At 39.4% G+C, this 21,004-nt stretch overlaps 1 protein-coding gene across 2 annotated transcripts in view; it reads left to right on the top strand.

Moving 5' to 3' along the window:
* The window catches only part of Trim24 (tripartite motif containing 24), a 95,628-nt gene that overhangs the window by 62,889 nt on the left and 11,735 nt on the right, over positions 1-21,004 (top strand). Inside the window, exons 7-12 of one of the 2 annotated variants that reach the window (XM_034519114.2) lie at positions 570-716; positions 11,160-11,277; positions 13,392-13,558; positions 17,149-17,325; positions 19,268-19,441; positions 20,016-20,151. In XM_034519114.2, coding sequence (XP_034375005.1) covers positions 570-716; positions 11,160-11,277; positions 13,392-13,558; positions 17,149-17,325; positions 19,268-19,441; positions 20,016-20,151 — 919 coding nt within the window. Of the gene's footprint in view, positions 1-569; positions 717-11,159; positions 11,278-13,391; positions 13,661-17,148; positions 17,326-19,267; positions 19,442-20,015; positions 20,152-21,004 lie in introns of both variants that reach the window. The other variant, XM_034519113.2, reaches the window with a different exon arrangement.

Raw genomic sequence — 21,004 nt, 5'->3', positions numbered from 1 at the left:
GGGTTGCCATGTTGGCATTGAATCTATAGTTTAGTTTTATATAGTTGCTATGGGAATGCATTCACAGTAGTACTTATCTAGTGGCTTCTCTAGTAACTCTCAAGACAAACAACTTGATTTTCTTTTTAATACCAAATACAAGATAAGTTTCAACTACCACTGGGCATGATTCAGCTATTTGCACTCTGTAAGATGTGGTACTATGTATTGGTTAAAACCAACTGGTAATTTCAGTAGATAACTGGATGATATATCTGTTTTAGGTATTTTGAATTTAACACTTAGATTATTATAGCTAACCTATGTCTGTTTTTGTTTAATTTGGCAAGAGTCATACTCTGAGACCTATATAAACCAGGCTTACAGGCAAAAGGTGGAGAAAACACCAAGGCTGCACGTTGATTACACTCAGAGGGAGCCTTTGTACTATGAAGGAAACTGCTTACAATCATTTTCAATTACTGTCAGTTGAATACAGACCGGTTCTTATTGTGAGTTGATTATCTGAAAATAATCATGGAAATGAATACAAAGTACAGAGACTAATTCTGAAATTATTTTCTTTTCAGAGTCTTGCAAAGGACCATCGAATGAAACTTATGCAGCAACAGCAGGAAGTGGCTGGGCTTTCTAAGCAGTTAGAGCACGTCATGCATTTTTCTAAATGGGCTGTTTCCAGTGGCAGCAGCACAGCCTTGCTATACAGCAAGCGGCTGGTAAGATGGGATCCAGGGTTTAATAGTCTGTAGCATGCATAGTGAGGCAGGAGTTGAGTGCTTCGTATTCAGAAATAAGCCTGCACACCTTGAATTCCTGCTACTCAAGGAGAGCACTTTCCTGGTTCAAGGTCAGCCTGGGTAACTTAGCAAGGCACCATGAAAAGAAAAAAATCTGGGTGTGGTGGTACCTGTCTTAATCCCAGCACTGGGGAGGTTGAGGCAGGCCACTGGTCTACATAGTGAGTTCCAGACTTACAAGGGCTACACAGACAGACACCACCCCCACCCCCCAAACAACAGCAAAACAAAACACAGAGATAGAGTACGTATTCGTTCTTAATTGCTTTTTTTTTGTTTTGTGTTGGTTTCCCAAGCCTCCAGACAGGGCTACTCTATATAATCACCCTGACTGTCCTGGGACCCACTTTGTAGATCAGTCTAGCCTCCAACTCTCAGAGATTCCCCTGCCAAATGTTTTTACTTGAAATGATTTTGATATAACGTCAATTTTAGTCTTTTGTCACTCATATTTATCTTTTTTTTCACTCTGTGGCAAATGAGCCCAATATAATAATAAATATCGATAGTAAACATTACTATCACTTAACACCCTGCCTCATCTAATTTTAAGCATTTTCCATGTTGAATATTTACATCATTGTTAAGTGTTCCTAGCTAGCCATTTCATTGGACAAATTGATGAGACAACTGTGATAAATAGCATGTCTAACACCATCCTTTAAAGAGCTATAACCACGCCTCACCTTTGAGTCTGATCATCTGTCAGTTTCACGCTGCGGCACATGCTACTGGAGAACAAACAGCATCTCACAAGGGTGGTTTAGGATTTTGTATACTTACTGAAATATTGCCACTATACCCGGAGCATGTAGGATCTCTGTCTGTCCTGCCAAACTCTGTCTCCATCAAGTGTCCAGGGCTGCTTGTTGTTGGTCTCAACTGTGTTTATAGAAGAGTGTGGCTTTGAAGGTGAGCAGATCTATCCATCTATTCTGAAGTGTTGAGAGCCCCACATCCTTTGTCATATACTCTATACAGTCAAGTGACAGAAATAGCACCCATGTGTCATATATGGTTTACTTAGTTAAATTAATAATACTGCTTTACATTTTAAAAATATAAATATTTAAGGCAAGTCTCAAAGTATGGCTGGATGCTGACTTATAAGCATTTTAAAAATTATTCCTAATTACAAATTGTTTTATTGTACATTTCTTTAATGATTAACAGTGATTTAGTTATTTTTACTGCTTCAAGAATAAATAATCTTTATACTATATATACCCATTTATTTGTTAAATCAGTCATTGACTAATTTCAACATTATCTGCTTCTTTCTGCCTGGTGCTCTGTTTCTACACATTTGAATTTTGTTTTTTTGAGATGTGACATGAGATAATAAAGCAGTTAATGTCTTATGCTATTTCAGTTACAGTGATGTCACTAAGCATAGCATAACCTAGAGTTGTATTCTTGTCACAAATGTTAAGGGTTTTTTTTTCTAAATATCAAACATTCTATTGTATATGAGATTGATGGTGTATTAAGGTACATAGATCTGTATAAATATCTATCACTGTCCATCAGTGGATACGTGAAGATCTATAGATATGTATATATCCATCAGTCTGTGTACTTATAAGTTCTTTTTCTGTCTTTACTGCTGGGAACCATACCCAGCACTACTTTGTTTCTTGGTTCTCTCTTAAAGATAAGGAGAGGGGAAGAGTATTGTTAGGGCACGATATTTAAGGTTGCTGTTTAATAATAAAACATTTACCTATCTTAAGTCTAAGCTATTTTACTACTGACCTGCCTGTGTTCCTTTGAGGCCAGAAAACTGCAGTCTCTGGTGTTTAGCACCTCCTAGTAAAAGGTGTAAAGTAGCCTTTGCTCTATCTCTGCAGGAACTGTGTGACTCTAACTTCCTGCCTGCTAGTTGAAGTCAAATGAAGAAAGAGGGACACTTCGAAAAGTGGTTTTAGCCTTTATTTCTAAGTTCTTCAGTTTTCCAAAAAGTTTCTACAAAAAGTTCTCTCTAAAAAGTTTTCTCTGCTATCTTCTTCTAATCCTGCTCTTCCCCCACCTCTGATGTCACAATAATGAATGTCCTTACACTCAATGCCTTTACTTCTAAGCTCTCTCTAAATGTTTTCTAAGAAAGTTCTTTTCTAAAAAGTTCTTATCTCTAAAAGATTCTTCTTGAGTTCTGCTTTAAACGTTCTCCCTCTCTCTTTGTCCTCTGACTTATACATCTTTCAGAATACATGATCACATGGTAGAAAGTTCACCACAAGTTTACACATAAATTCAAGTTATAAATTGAATAAGAAATTTACAACAGAGAATGTTTACATGTATATCCATTAAGAGTAATTATCTGGCTAGTCATTCATCATCTCTCATTAGCTCTACAGGTTCATGGAAAGTTAAAAACCTTAATTTTTGTGACTAAGGTATTAGTGAACATAAACACAGTCAATATTTTATCTTCTGTTCTTCCACCTATAGTAAATTGTTAGTTCCCTTTTTATGACCTTTGGATAATGGTTTTACAACCTCTTGAAATATGCTCTAAGTTGTAGACGGCTTCCTACAATCTCAGAATAAGTTAATTTGAACACAGTTCTCATTGCAGTCCATGGCAGGACCATCTCAGAAAGATCACCTGCTATGTTTTAGCTTCTCCTTCATGGCTCCTGGCACTTTTACCTCATGAAAATTACAATAGACATGGGAGTCCAGACATTTCTGTCATGTATTTTAGTTCTTTGGGAATATATTCAATTAAAGGGCTTCTAGGGCATATAGTACTAGTTTTACTTGTTTGAAGAACCTCCATACTGTTTTCCATGATGACTAAACCAGTTTACATTATCACCAATCTCCAACCCTCACCAGCATTTACTGTGATCACTGTTTAACTAGCAGCTGTAGTTGCAAGCATGACGAACTGACTCCTTGTGGTTTTAATTTGCATTTAGCTTGTTGGTGTATGTTGTTAAGCACTTGTTCATTTAGACCTATTGGACAGTTTTTAAAGATTTTTTTTTTAAAAATTGTATCTGTGTAGGTATATTGCACACTTGTGCAGGTTTCATGGCATCAGATCCCATGGAACTAGAGTTCTAGGCTATGTGAGCCACCCAACATGTGTGCTAAATGGTCTTCTGAAAGAGCAGCAAGTGTTTTTAACTGATGAGCCATCTCTTCGTTCCTGTTGGATGTCTTTATCATTATGAAAATATCTGTTATTTTGCTTGTTCTCCCTCCCCCTCTCTTTCTTTCTCTCTCTCTTCCCTCCTCCCTCCCCCCCTTGCAAACTTTTCCTCCCAAGTGAGAGGAAATTATTCCTCTTTGCTTAATTATTTTTGACCATGTAGAAGAATTTTAGTGTGAGCTAGCCTTTCTTGTTAATTTTATGTCTTCTAATTTAGTTAATTCCTCTTTTTCATAACCAGACAAAGAGAAAGAAACCGGCTAAGTCCCATGAAGTGAGAAAATCTATTTAGAAGTCAAATCTTATAAAATAATATTTTGAAATTTTTAAACATTACTAAGCTTAGAATTTCTCTGTCATCTGTTGAACCTTGAATCTGTGGGTTATTTAAAAAGGGGGGGGGGGGCAGCCCCAGGGTAGGGGTGATTCTTTTTTCTTCTTGGTGTTTCTTAAGGCAGCAGAGGGGGAAGAGCATCATCAGAGGCTAAGACTTGGTCTTATGAGATTCGAGGGTAAGACTTTGTCTTATGAGATATATAGGGTTGCTGTATAATAAAAGGTTTACTTATCTAAGTTACTATGCTACTGTGGCTGACCTGCCTTCTGTGATCCTCTGAGGCCAGAAACTTCAGTTTCTGGCACTTAGCACCTCTTCCTAAAAACAGCAAAGGATTAAGTAAATAGCCTTTGTACTATCTCAGCAGGAACTGCATGGCTCTAACTTTCAACCTGCAAGTCAGAAGTTGCAGGAAGAAGACACTTATAACTTACAGTTACAGCATTTATTACTAGGTTGTAGAAAGCGGAGTTTTCTTCTCTTTGTCCTCAGTACTTAGACATCTTTCAGAATACATGATTATGTTACAAAGTTCATCACAAGTTCACACAAAAAAATCAATTCATAAATTGAAATAGAAGTTTACAACAGAATGTTTACATGTATATCCACTAGGAGTAATTATCTGGCTAAACATCTATCACCTGTCTCAGCTCCACAGGTTCACTGGAGGCTTAAAACCATAACTGAGTTATTAGTGAAGTTTTGTATAGATAAACCCAGTCAATATTTTTTCTTCTGTCCCAGCACCTGTAATAAATCCTTAGTTCCCTTTTTATGACCTTCACTTAATTGTTTTACAACCTCTTGGAATGTGCTCTGAGTAGGAGAAAGTCTGGTTACTGTCTAAGAGCAATTAAGTGGTGACACTTGGGAGACTGGCAGAATTCTCATCACAGTTTTGACTGTCAGGGACCTAATAGCAGTCCCGTGATAAAAGAACTTAATAATAATTTGATATAATTTTAGGAATTCTTATAGGATCATCATTAAGACTTAAGTCATTTATTTGTCTATATAGCATCACTGCAAGACAATACATCTTAGTGGATCTGCAGAGATCTGCTTCAAAGGGGTGTGCTATTACTTAGTGATTGTTATGTATGTTTAATAATAATAGTAAAAGCATATTAATCGCAGAAATCTCTCCTAAAATGAATCTCTTAACAGCCTTGCTGAATAAGGGCGCACCTCTCACAGATTATATAATAATCCAGGGCAGGCCATTTCAGGATGATCACCTGCTGGTTATTAGCTTGTCCCATTATGGCTCCTGACAGGAAGGCAGGAAAAACAATGTTAATAGAAACTAAGAAAATAAAGCAGTGGGCATTTCTTTGCTGGTAATGGTTTGAAAAGTACAAAAGAGGTGGATGAGTTTTCTGCTCCCCTTCCCATTTTAGCCATCAAGGGCATTTTTATTACTCCTTGATGTTTGTTTGTGGTTCTTCTACCAGTTCCCTATCCCTAACCCTTAGTACTCAGAACATGGAGCTTTTTCTGATGCTTTATCATAGAAAAGCCTTTCTCTCCCCTGATTCACATTTGTTCATCTTTCTTTCCACCACCACCCCCCACCACCACCACCACCACTACAACCACTATGGTAGGTTCTTCTGGTTTGCGCTACAGTCCTGCTGGGATCATAGGCACATATCACTACTTCTGGCTTAGACTTTTTTGAAAAGCCTATTATTAGGTTTTTAATGAATCAATACAATGAAAAAGAGGGAGAACACTAATTCTATCTAAAGGAAGCACTCAAATACTAAGATGTTAAGGGCAGAACTCGATGTTGCTCAATGCTTGATAGTATAGAATCTCAGTGATTGAAGGTGATTAGTCTGTCAGAAGACATAGATGACAAAAGTCCATGTTCTTTGTAGGAGTGAAAACTTGAAAATACAGAAATTAAGTTTAAAACCTATTTAAACCTCAGTAGAAAGGTAATAGCTTGTTGAATTGCTTGTCAAAAGCTACTTTGTATGAAGAGATAGCTAAAGTGCTAGCTGCCAAGCCTGATGTCCTGAGTTCAGTTCCCAGGATCCACATAGGAGAGAACTATCACAACACAAGTTGTCCTCAGCCTCCATACATATGCTATAATGCTCATATGTGAGCAGATACAGATGATAAGTACACAAACATAATAATTGTTAAACTGAGCTATTTGTAGAGCCAGGACTGGCTGACACAATTACCAGGGACCTGTGATGTAGTATGGCCTTGGATTCATTCCCCAGCACCTTTCCCCACCCCCAGTTTCCCCAAACCACCTCAAACTTTTTTGCTACCTTTTCTGTTAAAAATTTTTTATTCCTTGTTATGTTGAGCAGTAACTAGATTTTTTTATTATACATACAGCTTGAGTTCATTTTAAGTTCTTGTAGATATGAAAAGATGAACAGGAAGACTTCACTTATCTCTTGTACTGGTAGGCCTTAATTTTTAGGATTATCTAAAGGACATCAGGAGTTGTCAAGACTAACAGCTTACACTTTAGATAGATAATAAATAAAGCAGAAAAAAAATCCTAAACATTTAGTGCATGACAAGGAGCCAAGTTTGACCATACCTGATACTACCTTTAGACCTTTCTGTTACCTGTTCAGCAAATATGTAAATAGGTACTCAGCTTCTGAGGTATAAATTAAACCTCAATATTAAATGGAAGGGATTTACAACTTAGCTTAGAAATAGTTACAGCCAAGGAAGATGCCTTATAGTTCCTTTTAATTATAGCTGCTTGCCCTTATGTATATGTTTTTTGAGTGCCCATATAGGTCAAAAGAGCGCACCAAGGCCAGGAGCTGCAGTTACAGATGGGTATTGACTGGGAAGGGAACCCAGGTCCTCTGGAAGAGCAGCAACCTCTCCTGACTCACAGAGCTACTTCTCCAGCTCCGGCACTCATCCTCTTTGTTTTTCTTACAAGAAAATACTATCCGCATTCAGTATAGACTACTAGGTCTACTAAGAGGGAAAAATAATTTTAGGTAAAAATATCTGCCTCTCCCTGGCATGGTGTGATATTAGTATTATAAATAAGGACATAATGTGACAAGGACTGGGGGCCACCCAGAAGCATGGGCCAATAATCAGGGCTGTGACAAAATATCCAAAAGTTTAGACATTGCAGTTTTATTTTGGTTTACAGTTTCAGCATGATCTCAGCCCACAGTGGCAACAGCCCAGAAGAACTAGGGCTAGGTACTTTGCACTTTGTTCTACCAGCCAGGATCCACCCTTCAAAATAGCTAGGAACTGAGTGTTAAAACACCAGCCTGTGCAGGTACATTTTAGGTTCAAACTCTAATGAAGTAGCAAATATTATGAAACAAGGTACTGTCTTGGATTTGGGTTATTAGTTGGATAAACAAATGGATTTAATATAAGTGTACTGAAGGTGGTGATGTTATTCCATTTTCCATGAACATATTTAGAAAGACAGAAACAAAGCCAGGGCATGGTCCAAGTTCTGTTCATTGGGGAGAATCCTTAAGTACAAACAGGGTTCTCTGTATTAGGGCAGACAGCTGTCTCTGTGTAGTTACAGTATACATTTGTATATATTTGATGTATGCCGTCCATAACAGGGCCTGCCATCCTGGTTTTAAAATACTTAGGGGAAAAAAGGAGTGCAGAGCATATAGAATGTCTTGCTGCATCAGAGACTAGACAATACTCAGGCATGTCACAGGAACCAGGCCAAGTGTTTGCATTGGATAGTAGCCTAAATCAGGTGCTTGCTTATTTTAGAATTTGTTAATTATTTTAAATATTTGCTTCGCTTCACTTACACTGCAGTGGATATAGGACTTTGTGTCTGTATCATGCTCTCAGAATAATGTGTATGGGAGGGCTAAGTGGGTGCTAGAACAAATAATTATTAACAGCTGAGGATTCTGGGTGAAAGGAATGGAGATGTTGGTTTTAGTCATGTAGCCAACTTTCATCATTTTTAAAAATTGGAGATGTGTTGCAGAGGGAACCCTTTTATACTGCTGGTGACTGTAAACTAGTATAGTTGTGAATAAAAACAGTATAATGTTCTTCAAAAAGGGTAAAAGCAGAACTATCATAACACCCTAGTATCTGACCGTGGGGTAAATATCCAAAGCGGGGTGGCATTCAGTGTTTACAACCAGTACTATTCATTGTAAAAAACAAAAAGCTATTCAGCCTGTTGTTCTGGAGACTGCTGTGTGGTATATAAAGTTCAGGGTCTTGCATACAGTAAAAGCCTTGATGTTGAAGGTGGAACTACATGTTTCAAGTTAGGAAAAGGTATTACTTGACAACAAGCACATACATGAATCTGCAGACTGGCTTTCTTCACAGCCCTACTCACGTTGATTTCATTAGACCCCACCCACAGGACTGAATGAGTCACAAGTAGGAATACATTTCAGCGTGTTTCAGTGTATTTTCATAAAATCTATAGCAAACTGTCAGTTGTGTGGGGTGAACCTGGAAAGCATTCTGTGTGACGTGAGAAGCACCAAGTATACCTCCTACACTACCTCAGTGCTCAGGATGAGGTACACTTGGCGGAGGGAGTGCTCAGGAGGAGGGTCTGCAGCCAGCTGGAGGATGGAGGGGGTGATGGAGAAAGGTCTGTAGTCCATGGTTGCAGGGCTAAAGGAGTAAATTTACTATCAAAACAGGATACTTAATAGAAAAATTGTTCCACTACAAGCTGCTGAAATTACACTCTGTCTTCCTAGGAAAATATGTAAGGTGAAAGACAAATATGTAAGATAATTCATGATAGTTGGCTCAGTTTATTCCATAAAAATACATGTTGAAAAATACTTACAGTATACTTTTTTTCACTGCTGTGTTTGTTTGTGTCAGAGTTGACCTTTACTGTGTAGTCTGAATTTTGAATCTTCCTGCCTCCACCTCTGAAATGCAGAGATTAGGTGCATACCGCTGCAGCCAGTTTATATGGTTCTGGGGACTTAACCCACAGCTTCCTGCACACTAGGCAAGCTGTCTACCAATAGAACTATATCTTTAGCCTCCATTTTTATTATTAGTCAAATAAAATGTAATTTATTGTGTTTCAGAAAATGGTAAAGGTTATGAGGACATTTGCCAGAACAAGTTGAGTTAACATTTCATATATGATTTCTAATCAGAATTGTTAGAGTAAGAAAAAGGAAAACACAGGAAAGGTTCAGAAGGTTCATCCTGTTATGTGCTATTAACTTAGCACAGTACACAGACTCCAGAGTACATTCATACATTTTAGTCGATTTATTATAGTAGCATGAGGTACTATAATCATGTGCAGGAAATTTTCTTACTCAATAGTTACTTACTCAATATTTCCACCTTCTGGACAACATTTTAAATGTTGAGGGACAGTTGAAAAACAGATTTTGCTCTTGAAGAGCTGCATTTTAGTGGCACAAATGAGAAGTAGTAAAACTTCCGGATGTTGAGGGTGATCACAAGAGTACAAGTGACTCAGAATCAGGGGTACAGAAAAGCTGGAGGATGGAGGGAGTGATCAGGAGGATGGTCAGTTCTGCACAGAAACAGGAGAGGCCAGAGACTGCACACTAGAATGTTGCAGAAGAAAGCTGCTTAGAGCCATGCATGGTGATGAAGCGACAGGGCGAAGGGGGAGCAAACTAGGAAAGGAAGAAAGAGGCTTACTGTGGCAGTTAGCACAGAAATATATGTACAACATAAAAACAGCCTGAATTTAGCTTGTCTGGGGTTAGCCAAGCAGGCTGGTGCTACAGAAGTACTGTTTCCCATTGTATAATTATGCTGCTATAATTGGGAGCCATCCTAAGAAGGCCATGCCTAAGCTTATTGTTTGGGAAGCAGATTGCTTTATTTTTCTCTGGATCTTACTACAAATACTGGTAGGCTCTCCTGTCAGAACATGCCCACACCCCCGCCCAGCCCCCAAACCCACTGATATTTGTGATACAGTTCTGGTGAGAAAGATTCTGGTGAGAGACAGAGAGGGGGATGGAGCGCCTTTTTCTTGCAGCCAGCTGAAAGGTTCAGGAGACTGAGCCCAGTGTGTGACTGTGCATAGAGATAGACCTTGAGAAATCGTAGTTAATATGGACAATGAACTGCTCAGAACCTTCTGTGCCTCCCCATGGAGTAGTGGAGTTGTCCTGCCCTATAAATGAGTTTCATAAAGGACACCCAATAACCAAATTTGTATCTGCTCAGCATCAGCCTGGCTCTGGTCAAACCAAACTGTCTGAAATAAACTGTTATTCCACACTGTTATACTAGTGAGTGGGTCATCTGAGAACTAGATTCAACTAACTTTGGTTGCAAACCACTCCGGCTGGCGGCCTAATGAACAGCACAGAATGAAGGGGTAAATAAGCCGGGCCTTGCTATCTGTATTTTGAAGAAACTAAGGTCACAAGGTCTTTTCTTGTTTTCTGGGAGTTTTCTCACAAGCACTCAAAATTCTCACAGGACTTTGTTTTTAGACCATGTTTTCTGACAGTTTTAATTGTATGATACTTTTTAGTTCAATAAGCAATAATACAGCCGAGTCATATCACAAAATTGTAACATTTGAGCAGAAACTTCTGGGTGACCATCTTGGCTATTTGTTTGTTTACTTGTCTGTTTATGTAGAGACAAGGTCTCTACATAGTTCTGCTGTCTTGGAACTGTGTAGAACCAGACTGTGCTCACTTCAAGAGCTCCTCCTGCCTCTGCCTCAGGAGTCCTGGCTTGTATGACCGATTTTGTAACCCGAGTGAGATTCTTTGCATACATATCAGTAGCTATTTTAGGAATTCGCTGAACTTCTCTAACACATTACTTGCATTAAAAATATATTAATTTTTTTTTCTCTGTTTTCTTCTAGATTACATACAGGTTACGGCACCTTCTTCGTGCAAGGTGTGATGCTTCTCCTGTGACCAACAACACCATCCAGTTTCACTGTGATCCTAGTTTCTGGGCTCAAAATATTATCAACTTGGGTAGGCCATTGTATACATTTTCCCTACACGACTGTTTTGGTCTTGACATGTTACTGGATATAACATTCCCATTCATTATCTTGTTTTACAGTCATACTTTTTTCAGTATGTCATCAGTATATGCATATGGTAACACATGCATGAATAATATATAGCACTTAATTTTGAGATGATATGAAAATACATTTACTTATAGGGTACCTAAGTTAGGGATTTAGGAGCCTTCCTTCTCCCCATAGAGTCCTGTTTGTCTTTAATGTAATGTATATGGGAATTTTGCCTGAATGTATATTTGTACACCATGTATGTACAATGTCCACAGAGTCGAGAATAAGGCACCAGATCCTATTGGAATTACAGAGTTGTGAGCTGCCGTGTGAGTGCTAAGAATGGAAGAGCAGCCAGTGCTCTTAACTGCTGAGTCATCTAGCCAACTCCAAGAATCCTATCTCTATATCAGAATGTATTTCCTCCTGACTGTACGTGATATGTGGGCTTTGATGTTTAGGGTGTGTGTGTGTGTGTGTGTGTTGCTGTGGATCATAGCTGTATAAGTACTTTACCATTAACCCACATTGCCCATGTCAGTTTGGGTTTTGATATTTAGAATGTTTTCTGAAGAAATACTACCTCCCATGCTGCTAGTGAGGAGCCTTGTGCTTATGTGTTTGTTATGTGCATCAGTATACTGGTACCTGTGGAGTCCAGAAAAGGACATTTGATCCCTGAAGCTGGAGTTGCAGGGTGGTTGTCACCTGCCTAACAAGAGTACTAGAAACCAAACTGGGGTCTTCCAAAAGAGCAGCAAATGCTCTTAACCACTCAGCTATTTCTCTAGCCCAAGTTACGCTTTTTGTAGTGGCGTAGACTGGGTTAAGACAAGAAAGGTCTCATGTGGTTCAGGCCAACCTACCCTGACTACATAATAACACCATGTAGTCAACCTACCCGGCATATAATCATGTTATCATGTGACTTTCTTTTTCCCAATCTTGCTTGCTTTTTTTAATCAACATCTTACTTTGCAAGCAGTAGCTTTGTAGGTGTTAGCACTGTGTCACCATGTCAGAAGGCTGACAACAGTTTTTTAAACCATTGCTCAAGCCCCTAGTGGCTCAACTGCTATATCTTATTTATAGAAGATTTTTCTTTTTCTTCCCTTCGTCATTACTCTTCCCATTTGTTTTGGGTTTTAGATCTTTTTCTTATCCTGGTCAGGTTCTAAATTGTGTGACTGTACAGAATGAGGTGTAGGAAGCGGGTCTGTAAGTAGTTGACAGAGTACAGAGAAGTACTCTGTCTTAAATATCATGGTTCACTGAGTCAGAGAATAGCATCTTGGCAACATTAGGAAGTATTCTTTGTAAGCAGTGCAGTGCAGTCAAAAGTAACCACTCAGCTTTCTTGTTGTGCTACTAAATATATGAAAATACTCTTTTGCTCCTAAACTTTCTCACAGAGACATGCTGGAAGCCAAAGCTCTATAGTTCTCTAGACATTCCCCAACAGCCAGCTTTCCCTTGGATGGCATCTTGGGTGATCATCAAATATGATTGCTCTTCACGCTCAAGACTAGAATATATGTGAGAAAGGAAAAACAGCTGGAGAAGGAGCCAGTGCTTTCATTCTACCGTACAACAGGAAAGGAACACATAGGCTTTGATGAATATCATCCATACAAAGGAAGAACAAAAGAGAATCATGGGAGCTAGATGATAGAGACCCCTGCAGGCCAACTTGAGACATTATGTGGCCATTTGCTTATTGAAATACATAGCCAGCAACTGGAATCAAACACTTTGATCCACCCTACTTAAAAAAAAAAAAATTAAAAATACAAAGCATGGGCTGGGAGATGGCTGTTCTTGAAAGTCCTATTTTATTATTTTTAAATGAATTAGTATTCTTAAAATTTTTTATAAGGTAAGTTTTTATAGAACATAAATAAGAACTTCATTGGGAATCCTCCATTTTTAATAGTTTATAGGATCCTGTGTGGCAATTAAAATTCAACTCACTAGCTATATCCCTACTAATATAGCAAGTAGCTATATTATATGTGTTATTTTACCATTTACCAAACATTTTTATCTTGCTCTCTTTTCTTTAATTAGGTTCTTTAGTAATCGAGGATAAAGAGACCCAGCCACAAATGCCTAAGCAGAATCCTGTCGTGGAACAGAGTTCACAGCCACCAGGTGGTTTACCTTCCAACCAGTTATCCAAGTTCCCAACACAGATCAGCCTAGCTCAGTTACGACTCCAGCATATGCAGCAACAGGTAATGGCTCAGAGGCAACAGGTGCAACGGAGGCCAGCACCTGTGGGTTTACCAAACCCTAGAATGCAGGGGCCCATCCAGCAGCCTTCCATCTCTCATCAGGTAAATTTGGAAGCAGGCCTGTCCTAACTTAGATAACTATAGAGTAATTGTGTTGAGCAGCTTACAGTAACCCACCCCACCCCCCAACACGCTCCACTTACATATTAAAAATTGACTGCATTAAAGGACCCTTGATCTAACACGTCGTTTTTAGCTCCCCTCCAAACTGATTTAATGATTTATTTGCTGTATCTACTTTCAGCCTCCATGCGTTGTCATCTGTTCTGGCAAGGGATAAATGTTCTGTTCCCAAGTGACTTAATGCCTCTGGGAGACGTCAAGTGTTGTGTCTCATTAAGTCCTATAGGTGCATCAAGTTGAACAATATTTTAAGAATCTCTTTGGAGGCAGTATTTAGAAAACCACACTTTATTCTAGAAACTAGGACAGTATTCACTAGAGAAAGTCAGGCAGTCATTAGAATCCTGTCTTTTCAGCCTTTTTAATTTTTCCAGAGCAAATCTATATACTATTCTTACTCTTATTACATGTGTGGTGCTCTATCCTTTCATTTATTGTTTCTTTTGACCTGTGTTTGCATTGTGTGGTGGTGATCAAGTGTCTGTGTACATGTCCTCATGTGTACAGGTGAGCGTGCATACATCATATGTGCAGAGGTTGACATCAGTGTCTTCCCTTATCGCCATCCACTTACTCACTGAGGCTGGTCTCAGCAAGTGCCTCATTCACTGAACCATCTCTCCAGTCCCTCCAGTCCACTTTTAGCTCTGTACTTTTAGTTAGCCTAGTTCTGTTCAGGTTAGATAGGACGTACTAGATGAATAAAGGCTTGGTGTAGAGTTGCCTCAGTCTCTTTCTCAGAACTTACTTCAGTTAATTTTATCTTCTCCCTGTTTGGACAGAGGATTGGTAATGATTTTGTAAAGGACACAAATGAGCTGGAGTTTCATAAAAGTCAAGTACGTGGGACAAAACTATGCTAAGAAGTCTCATTACACTTAAGAACAAAACTTAGCTCCAACTGTCTTGGCAACAAAAGCAAAAAGGAAAGGGGGCTAATACAGAGATGGCTAACTGATAAAAAGGGACTGTTACTTAGGAGTGACTTTATTTTATAGGATTTTACCAACACCAAGATATATAATGTGGTTCTTTATGGGAAAAGCATCTAAACGGCATAGTCTTTTTTTGGTTTTTCGAGACAGGGTTTCTCTGTGTAGCCCTGGCTGTCCTGGAGCTCACTCTGTAGACCAGGCTGGCCTCGAACTCAGAAATCCGCTCGCCTCTGCCTTCCAGGTGCTGGGATTAAAGGCGTGCGCCACCACCGCCCGGCTGGCATAGTCTTTTTAATAGCAATTAAATTGCTGTTAAAAGATGAAATAGCTTTTAAAGAATTTCTTCAACACTAACTGAGAGTTACAGACATACATCATGCTTTTGTTATTTGCCCATTTTGTAGTGCTGGGACAGCCCAGACCCCTGCACATGCGAAAGCATATGTTCTGCCACTAGTGTTGAACCAGGAAAAGAGTGAGTCTATCACCGTAATGAACTGCCTTTCCATAACTGGGGCAGTAACTCAGTAACTGTGAAGAACTTGCTTACCCATGGAAGCAGTGGCAGACAAATAGCATGGAAGCCTGCAGCCTGCTTTTTCTAGAGGTTGGCTTTTGGTTTTCAGTCTATAGCATTTAGTGCTGTAATCCGTATAAAACCTCTACTATACAACTTAATTTCCAACCTAGAAGTACTTTTCACAACTTTCCGTGTGTGTTACTTTTAGTCTTCTATGAAGACCTGTCCTCTCTCTTATTTTTAAGTCTGCTCTGCTAAATACCCATTTCTACTTTTTTCTTTTGCTATCAGTTTACCCTCTTGCTATATTTTTAGTTTCTTCATTTTCTACCAGCTTTTATTTCTGTACATTTTGTAACTGCCTTCTAAAAGCGGGTGTTTTTGTTTCTGGCTGTTTGGAGTATGCACATCATGTGTAGACAAGTAGATTGAAAGCATTGTGCTTGTTAAAGTCGCTTACATGATAGTTTCATAACTCTTCCTCTGAACATGAACCATGTCACTGCCATTCTTAAAGTGCCAGGTGGCAGCAAAGGTAGAGTGCTTTATTATGTGACAGAGTAAGTAGAGCAGCCCTGATAGACGGCTGATTTAGTGCTGCACAGTCTGCGCTCTAATGGTGTGGATATATCCGCTCGTTTGAGAACACTGACAGATGATCGCTGTTCGTGATTTATAGCCTTGGTTCTCACAGTGCCCAGGCCTGCAGTCTCACCAAAAGCTCGGTTACTTTCCTCACTTGCTTTCGTCTCATCTCGGAATTCTTGAATGAATTACTTTATTTGCACAAAATATCACTAGTTTTGCTGTTTAAGATTATATCTGGTATTTAATAATAAGTGGAGTTTGTCAAAACATTCTCATAAATTAACCCACTGTAGCAGTTCAGGAAACAGGGAGAGCACACCTACACCATGCTTGCGTGTAAACCTCTTAAAGGTAGACGGGGTTAACATACAGTCTGGTGCCCTGGCATCAAGTGTCAGTTTGCTTTGGCATTTTTTGGTGTTTTCGGTGTTTTGTCTGTTCATTTGTTTGTTTTTGGTTGAATCATTGTGTTGACCAGTTACCAAAAAAATGAGACTAAGGGAAATATCTGTTCTCCCTTACAATTCATTTGCGTGTTTTTCTTTTAAATAAATTTAGAAAGTCTTCTCCTGTAATTCCTCACTATTTTCTGTTTGTGTTTTCATGATGTAAAACCCTCATGTCTCAAGTTCTATAGGAAAATCAAAAAGTTGTTAGGGCTCTGGCCGGTTCCTCTATGAGGTTATTCATCGATGCTGCTCTGCTCTCCACCTTGGAGTTGCAGCTGTCCAGAGACACTAGACATGGCTGGTTTTCAATGGTTCTGTAATACAGTCTTAACTGAGGGAGAAAGGAAGCAATTAATTAAGAGTAGGAGAATAAATTCCAAAAGTAGGAAGAATTGGGGGAGGGAGGGGGCAGAGCTACACTCTGCAGCTGTCTAGGTGTGGCCACGTGAACCTTACAGTGATAAGGATTCACTTGTCTCTATGAATGGGGACAGAAGTGCTTCCTTCTTTAGGAAGTCCTGATCATAAACACAGTTATGGTGTCTTTGACAAAGAAGCAATGAGTTCCCAACCATAAACACAATTGAGTGGTCAGAAAGACTGGCATGTGAGCTTAGGGTTTGCTAAAACTGCTCAGTTTGAAGACCGCATGGACAGGAGATGCGGCAGATAATGCCTCTCCACCCAGCCTTCCCATCCACCAGTGTCAGACCTGCTTTCTCCTGCTCACCCTCCCTCCTTCCTTCCTCTCCTTCCCCTTTTCTAAGTGACTCCTGGTGCTGCACTCCCACCCTCCACCCCACCCCCAGTCGCTTCTTGTCTTAGAGCTGTTCTCCGTGGGGGGGGGGGGGGTTATGCTGTAGCGATCTGTTACATTGTTACTGCAGTGCTTTTGTTTTTTGTTTTTTTTTCTAGCATCCACCACCACGCTTGATAAACTTTCAGAATCATAGCCCAAAGCCCAATGGACCAGTTCTTCCTCCTTATCCTCAGCAGCTGAGATACCCACCAAGCCAGAATATACCACCACGGCAGACAATAAAGCCCAACCCCCTGCAGATGGCTTTTTTGGCTCAACAGGCCATAAAACAGGTGTGTATTACCTTTCTCTCCAGGTGCTTCTGTGCTTCCAGATCATAGGAACTTACATGTAGACAATAGGTGATGAAGGTTGTGTGCTTGCTTTTCTAAATGAGTAGAAAATACAGAGTATACTTAGCACAAGGCTGTGGAACTTTGAGCAGATCAGCATACAGACTTCAAGCAAGGACAGAGCAACACACTCAAGCACTCAGTGCTGTCATCCCATGTCTTGGGGACAGAGAAACACACTCAAGCACTCTGCACTGTCATCCCATGTCTCGGGGACAGAGAAACACACTCAAGCACTCTGTACTATCATCCCATGTGCTCACAAGGCACAAGGCCGCAAAGCCAAGTGGGGTTGTTTGGTGAGCTGCATCTCTACAGGAATAGGAAACATCTTGCCTGTGCCATTCCTTGGGCAGATGGAAGCATTCTTGCCAGGGACATAAAGAAGAGTTTTGTAGAAACATAGCAGGATAGTGTATGCTGCTTCAGAAAATGCTCTTAAATTTTTAAAAATATTTTCTGCACAAAAAAATCTAAGCATAAATGAATAAAATGAGCAAATAAACTAGGAGAAATATGATTGTATTTTAAATTTTTGGTATATAATTATCAGTATATAATTAGATTTATAGATGATGTGTTCTTTTTTAAATGCATGTTTATTATGCTTTTGTCAAACATGTAGGGTAGGGCAGTGCTTTGGCACAGTTGCTGTCTGAGATTAGAGGAGAGCTGGTGGGAGGCTAGTCTTCCACCATGTTGACTCAGGGATCAGGTTGCCAGGCTTGGCAGCAAGTGCTTTTATGTACTGAGCATCCCATTGGCCCCAAAAATTTTAGTGAATAAATTTACCAAATTATACCATGTTCATGTAATGACATACTTTTTAGCTAGTAAGAAACTTACGTTACCTACTTTTGTGAGATCCGCTCTCATTTCTGTGTGTTTTGTCTTGCACATAGGTAACAAACCCAGAAAGGCACTCATCACCCGTGATTAGTTATTCTCGGAAAGGGAGGAGGAAAGATGTAGGGATAGATAAAGATGTTGAGTCTGAAGGTGCTGAACCCAGCTTCACGTGTTTCTGTGTGTACCTTTTACAGTTACATAGATATGTAGGATTTTTTTTTTCAGAACACCATGTTTCAGAATGTCACTCTACAGTGTCATCCATATAAATGATAATGTGTTTGGGCAGCATCCTGGGATACCTTTTAGTTCTCCCACCTCCAGATTTATTCTTGAGTCTTCATAGTTTTCAAATATTGAAATAATTTTATAGGGAACAGTTTGTTTCCCTTGTCTTAGTACATATTAGCCATAGGCCTTTTTATCTCACTCTTTGTCTATACTGTATTTTCTGTTTGCTTTGAAGCAACCAAACAGCATGATTCAATTTCATATCCCTCAGCGTACCTAGCATTATCTTTGTTTGTGTTTATCTTCTAATGTAAATGAGAGGGCTTTCTTCACTAAGGCTTAATTACTTGTTCATATATGAAAAGTAAGAGAAGCATAAAATCTTACAGCCCTAATCTGTGGCTAATTATTTTTAGGCATTTTAGGTAGGGACAAAAGAAAATGTATGTCTCCAACTCTCTAGCTTTATTTCAAAGAAGTTGCTTTTTGTATGCTTACATTTCTTGTGCATTTCATATATATGTATATATATTTTGCAAGAATGTGAGATTGGTTTCTGGTATATGCTAGTTATTTTTTGCCAGGAAAAAAAAGCTTACTTATTTGTTGGTATTATTAACACATGTGTATGCACACACATATTAACATGTGTGTATGCACACGCGCGATATGTTTCCTTTCCTCTCTCCCTTTGTTCTTTCCGTTCAAGTAACATTTGAGCTCAAATAGCAGACTTCTATCTTTGATGTCTAAGAGTGACGATTTACATTTCTCATTTTTGCTCCTCATCTTGGTACTCCAGTGGCAGATCAGCAGTGGACAGGCTCCGCCCACAACTGCCAGCAGCTCCTCCTCCACTCCTTCCAGTCCCACAATCACAAGTGCAGCTGGGTATGATGGGAAAGCTTTTAGTTCACCCATGATTGATCTGAGTGCACCAGTAGGAGGGTCTTACAACCTTCCTTCTCTTCCAGATGTAAGTTTATGTAAAATCTGTACTAATAACCTCATCTGAAAATTGGCAGTAAATTTGGATTTAGTTTAAGGTGTGGGTTTATTGATTTATCAGCTATTTCTGAAAGCTTAGTTTTATTCTTTAGAAATAAAATGTCAGTAAAATTAGAAATTATGAACCTTTGGATATACAAAAGAATGTTTTTCTGGGCTCTGACGTTAGAGATGTTTGCAGACGATGTGTCATAGAATCGAGGCTAGGAGGTGAGGTGGATGGCTAGACTGGGCTGTTCAGACAAGAGTGTGGGGAGCAAGAGCTGCAGAAGAGGCAGAGCCGCCTACCTGAACATATTAGGTAGTGCAGTCAACCTTCAGGCTCTTTAACTTTGACAAGGGACTTTTCAAAGAATCTTTGTAGAGGTAGAGAATAACAATGCCCAGGTGCCGGTATCTCTGTGCTGGCGCTGTGCCTGCACGGCAGGTGTGCCTCACATTGGCGCAAAGATAGTACTTAGGATTGAAGTTTTCTTGTAAATTTACAGTAGTTTTTAGTTTTCAACATTAATTTTCCCTGAAATAATTCCTTCCCTTGAAAGATTGATTGTTCAAGTACTATCATGTTGGACAATATTGCAAGGAAAGACACAAATGTAGATCACGGCCAGCCAAGACCTCCATCAAACAGAACGGTGCAGTCACCAAATTCGTCAGTGCCATCTCCAGGCCTTGCAGGTAAAGCCACCTTTTGGATTTGTAAATGTTTTCTGGTTTTTATTTGTATTTTTACTCATGATTAAAGTTTCTCTCTGCCTCATTTTTGGTGGTGGTGTGTGTTCTGCCCTAATTTTTAAATGACAATGATTACTGTATCTTGAGGTTTTCTTTTATATACATTTATGTGTGCGTATTTCTCCATCTGTATCATAGTGCACATGTGGAAGTCAGAGGACAACTCGGAGTTGATTTTTCTCCTTTCACCAAGTGGGTTCCAGTCCTCCAAGCTCAGGTCGTCAGCCTTGGTGATATGTGCTATAACCCACGGAGCCCATTTCACCAAGCTGAGTTTTTATACCATGTCAAACTAGAGCTCTTCACAAAGAAGGAAACATGGCTTCTTTTTTAGTTTCAGCAAAATTTATTGGCATTATAGCAACCAAAGAGCAAAGTTTTATCACAGTGTCATTAATACATTTAGTTGCCTGTGATATGGTGAGTTTCAGAATGTAATTTGTCTAGTGTCAAATTTTATTAGTTAGGCTACAAGAGAAGAGAAACAACTTTAATGGTTTGAGATAAAGAGATGGTTCACTGGGTAAGCGCACTTCCTGTTCCCAGCATCCACATGGTGGCTTACAACTGCCTGTGACTTCAGTGCTGGCCTCTCCCAAGCATTGTGTGCATGTGATACACTGCATACATTTAGGCAGAACAGTCAAATCACAATAAAAGTCAATATACTTAATTGATTGCTACAAGAAACACTGGAAATATTACTCCTGGAGACTTGGATATAGCAGGTGTCTCTTTTGTGACATCTGGGGAGACGTGAACAGATGTATCCAGATAATATGCTGGTGACAAGCTA

Source organism: Arvicanthis niloticus, chromosome 15 (genome assembly GCF_011762505.2).
Source record: "Arvicanthis niloticus isolate mArvNil1 chromosome 15, mArvNil1.pat.X, whole genome shotgun sequence".
NCBI classification, from domain to species: Eukaryota; Metazoa; Chordata; class Mammalia; order Rodentia; family Muridae; genus Arvicanthis; species Arvicanthis niloticus.
The sequence above is the reverse complement of the archived record's forward strand: the minus strand, read 5'-3'. Positions and strand labels throughout refer to the sequence as shown.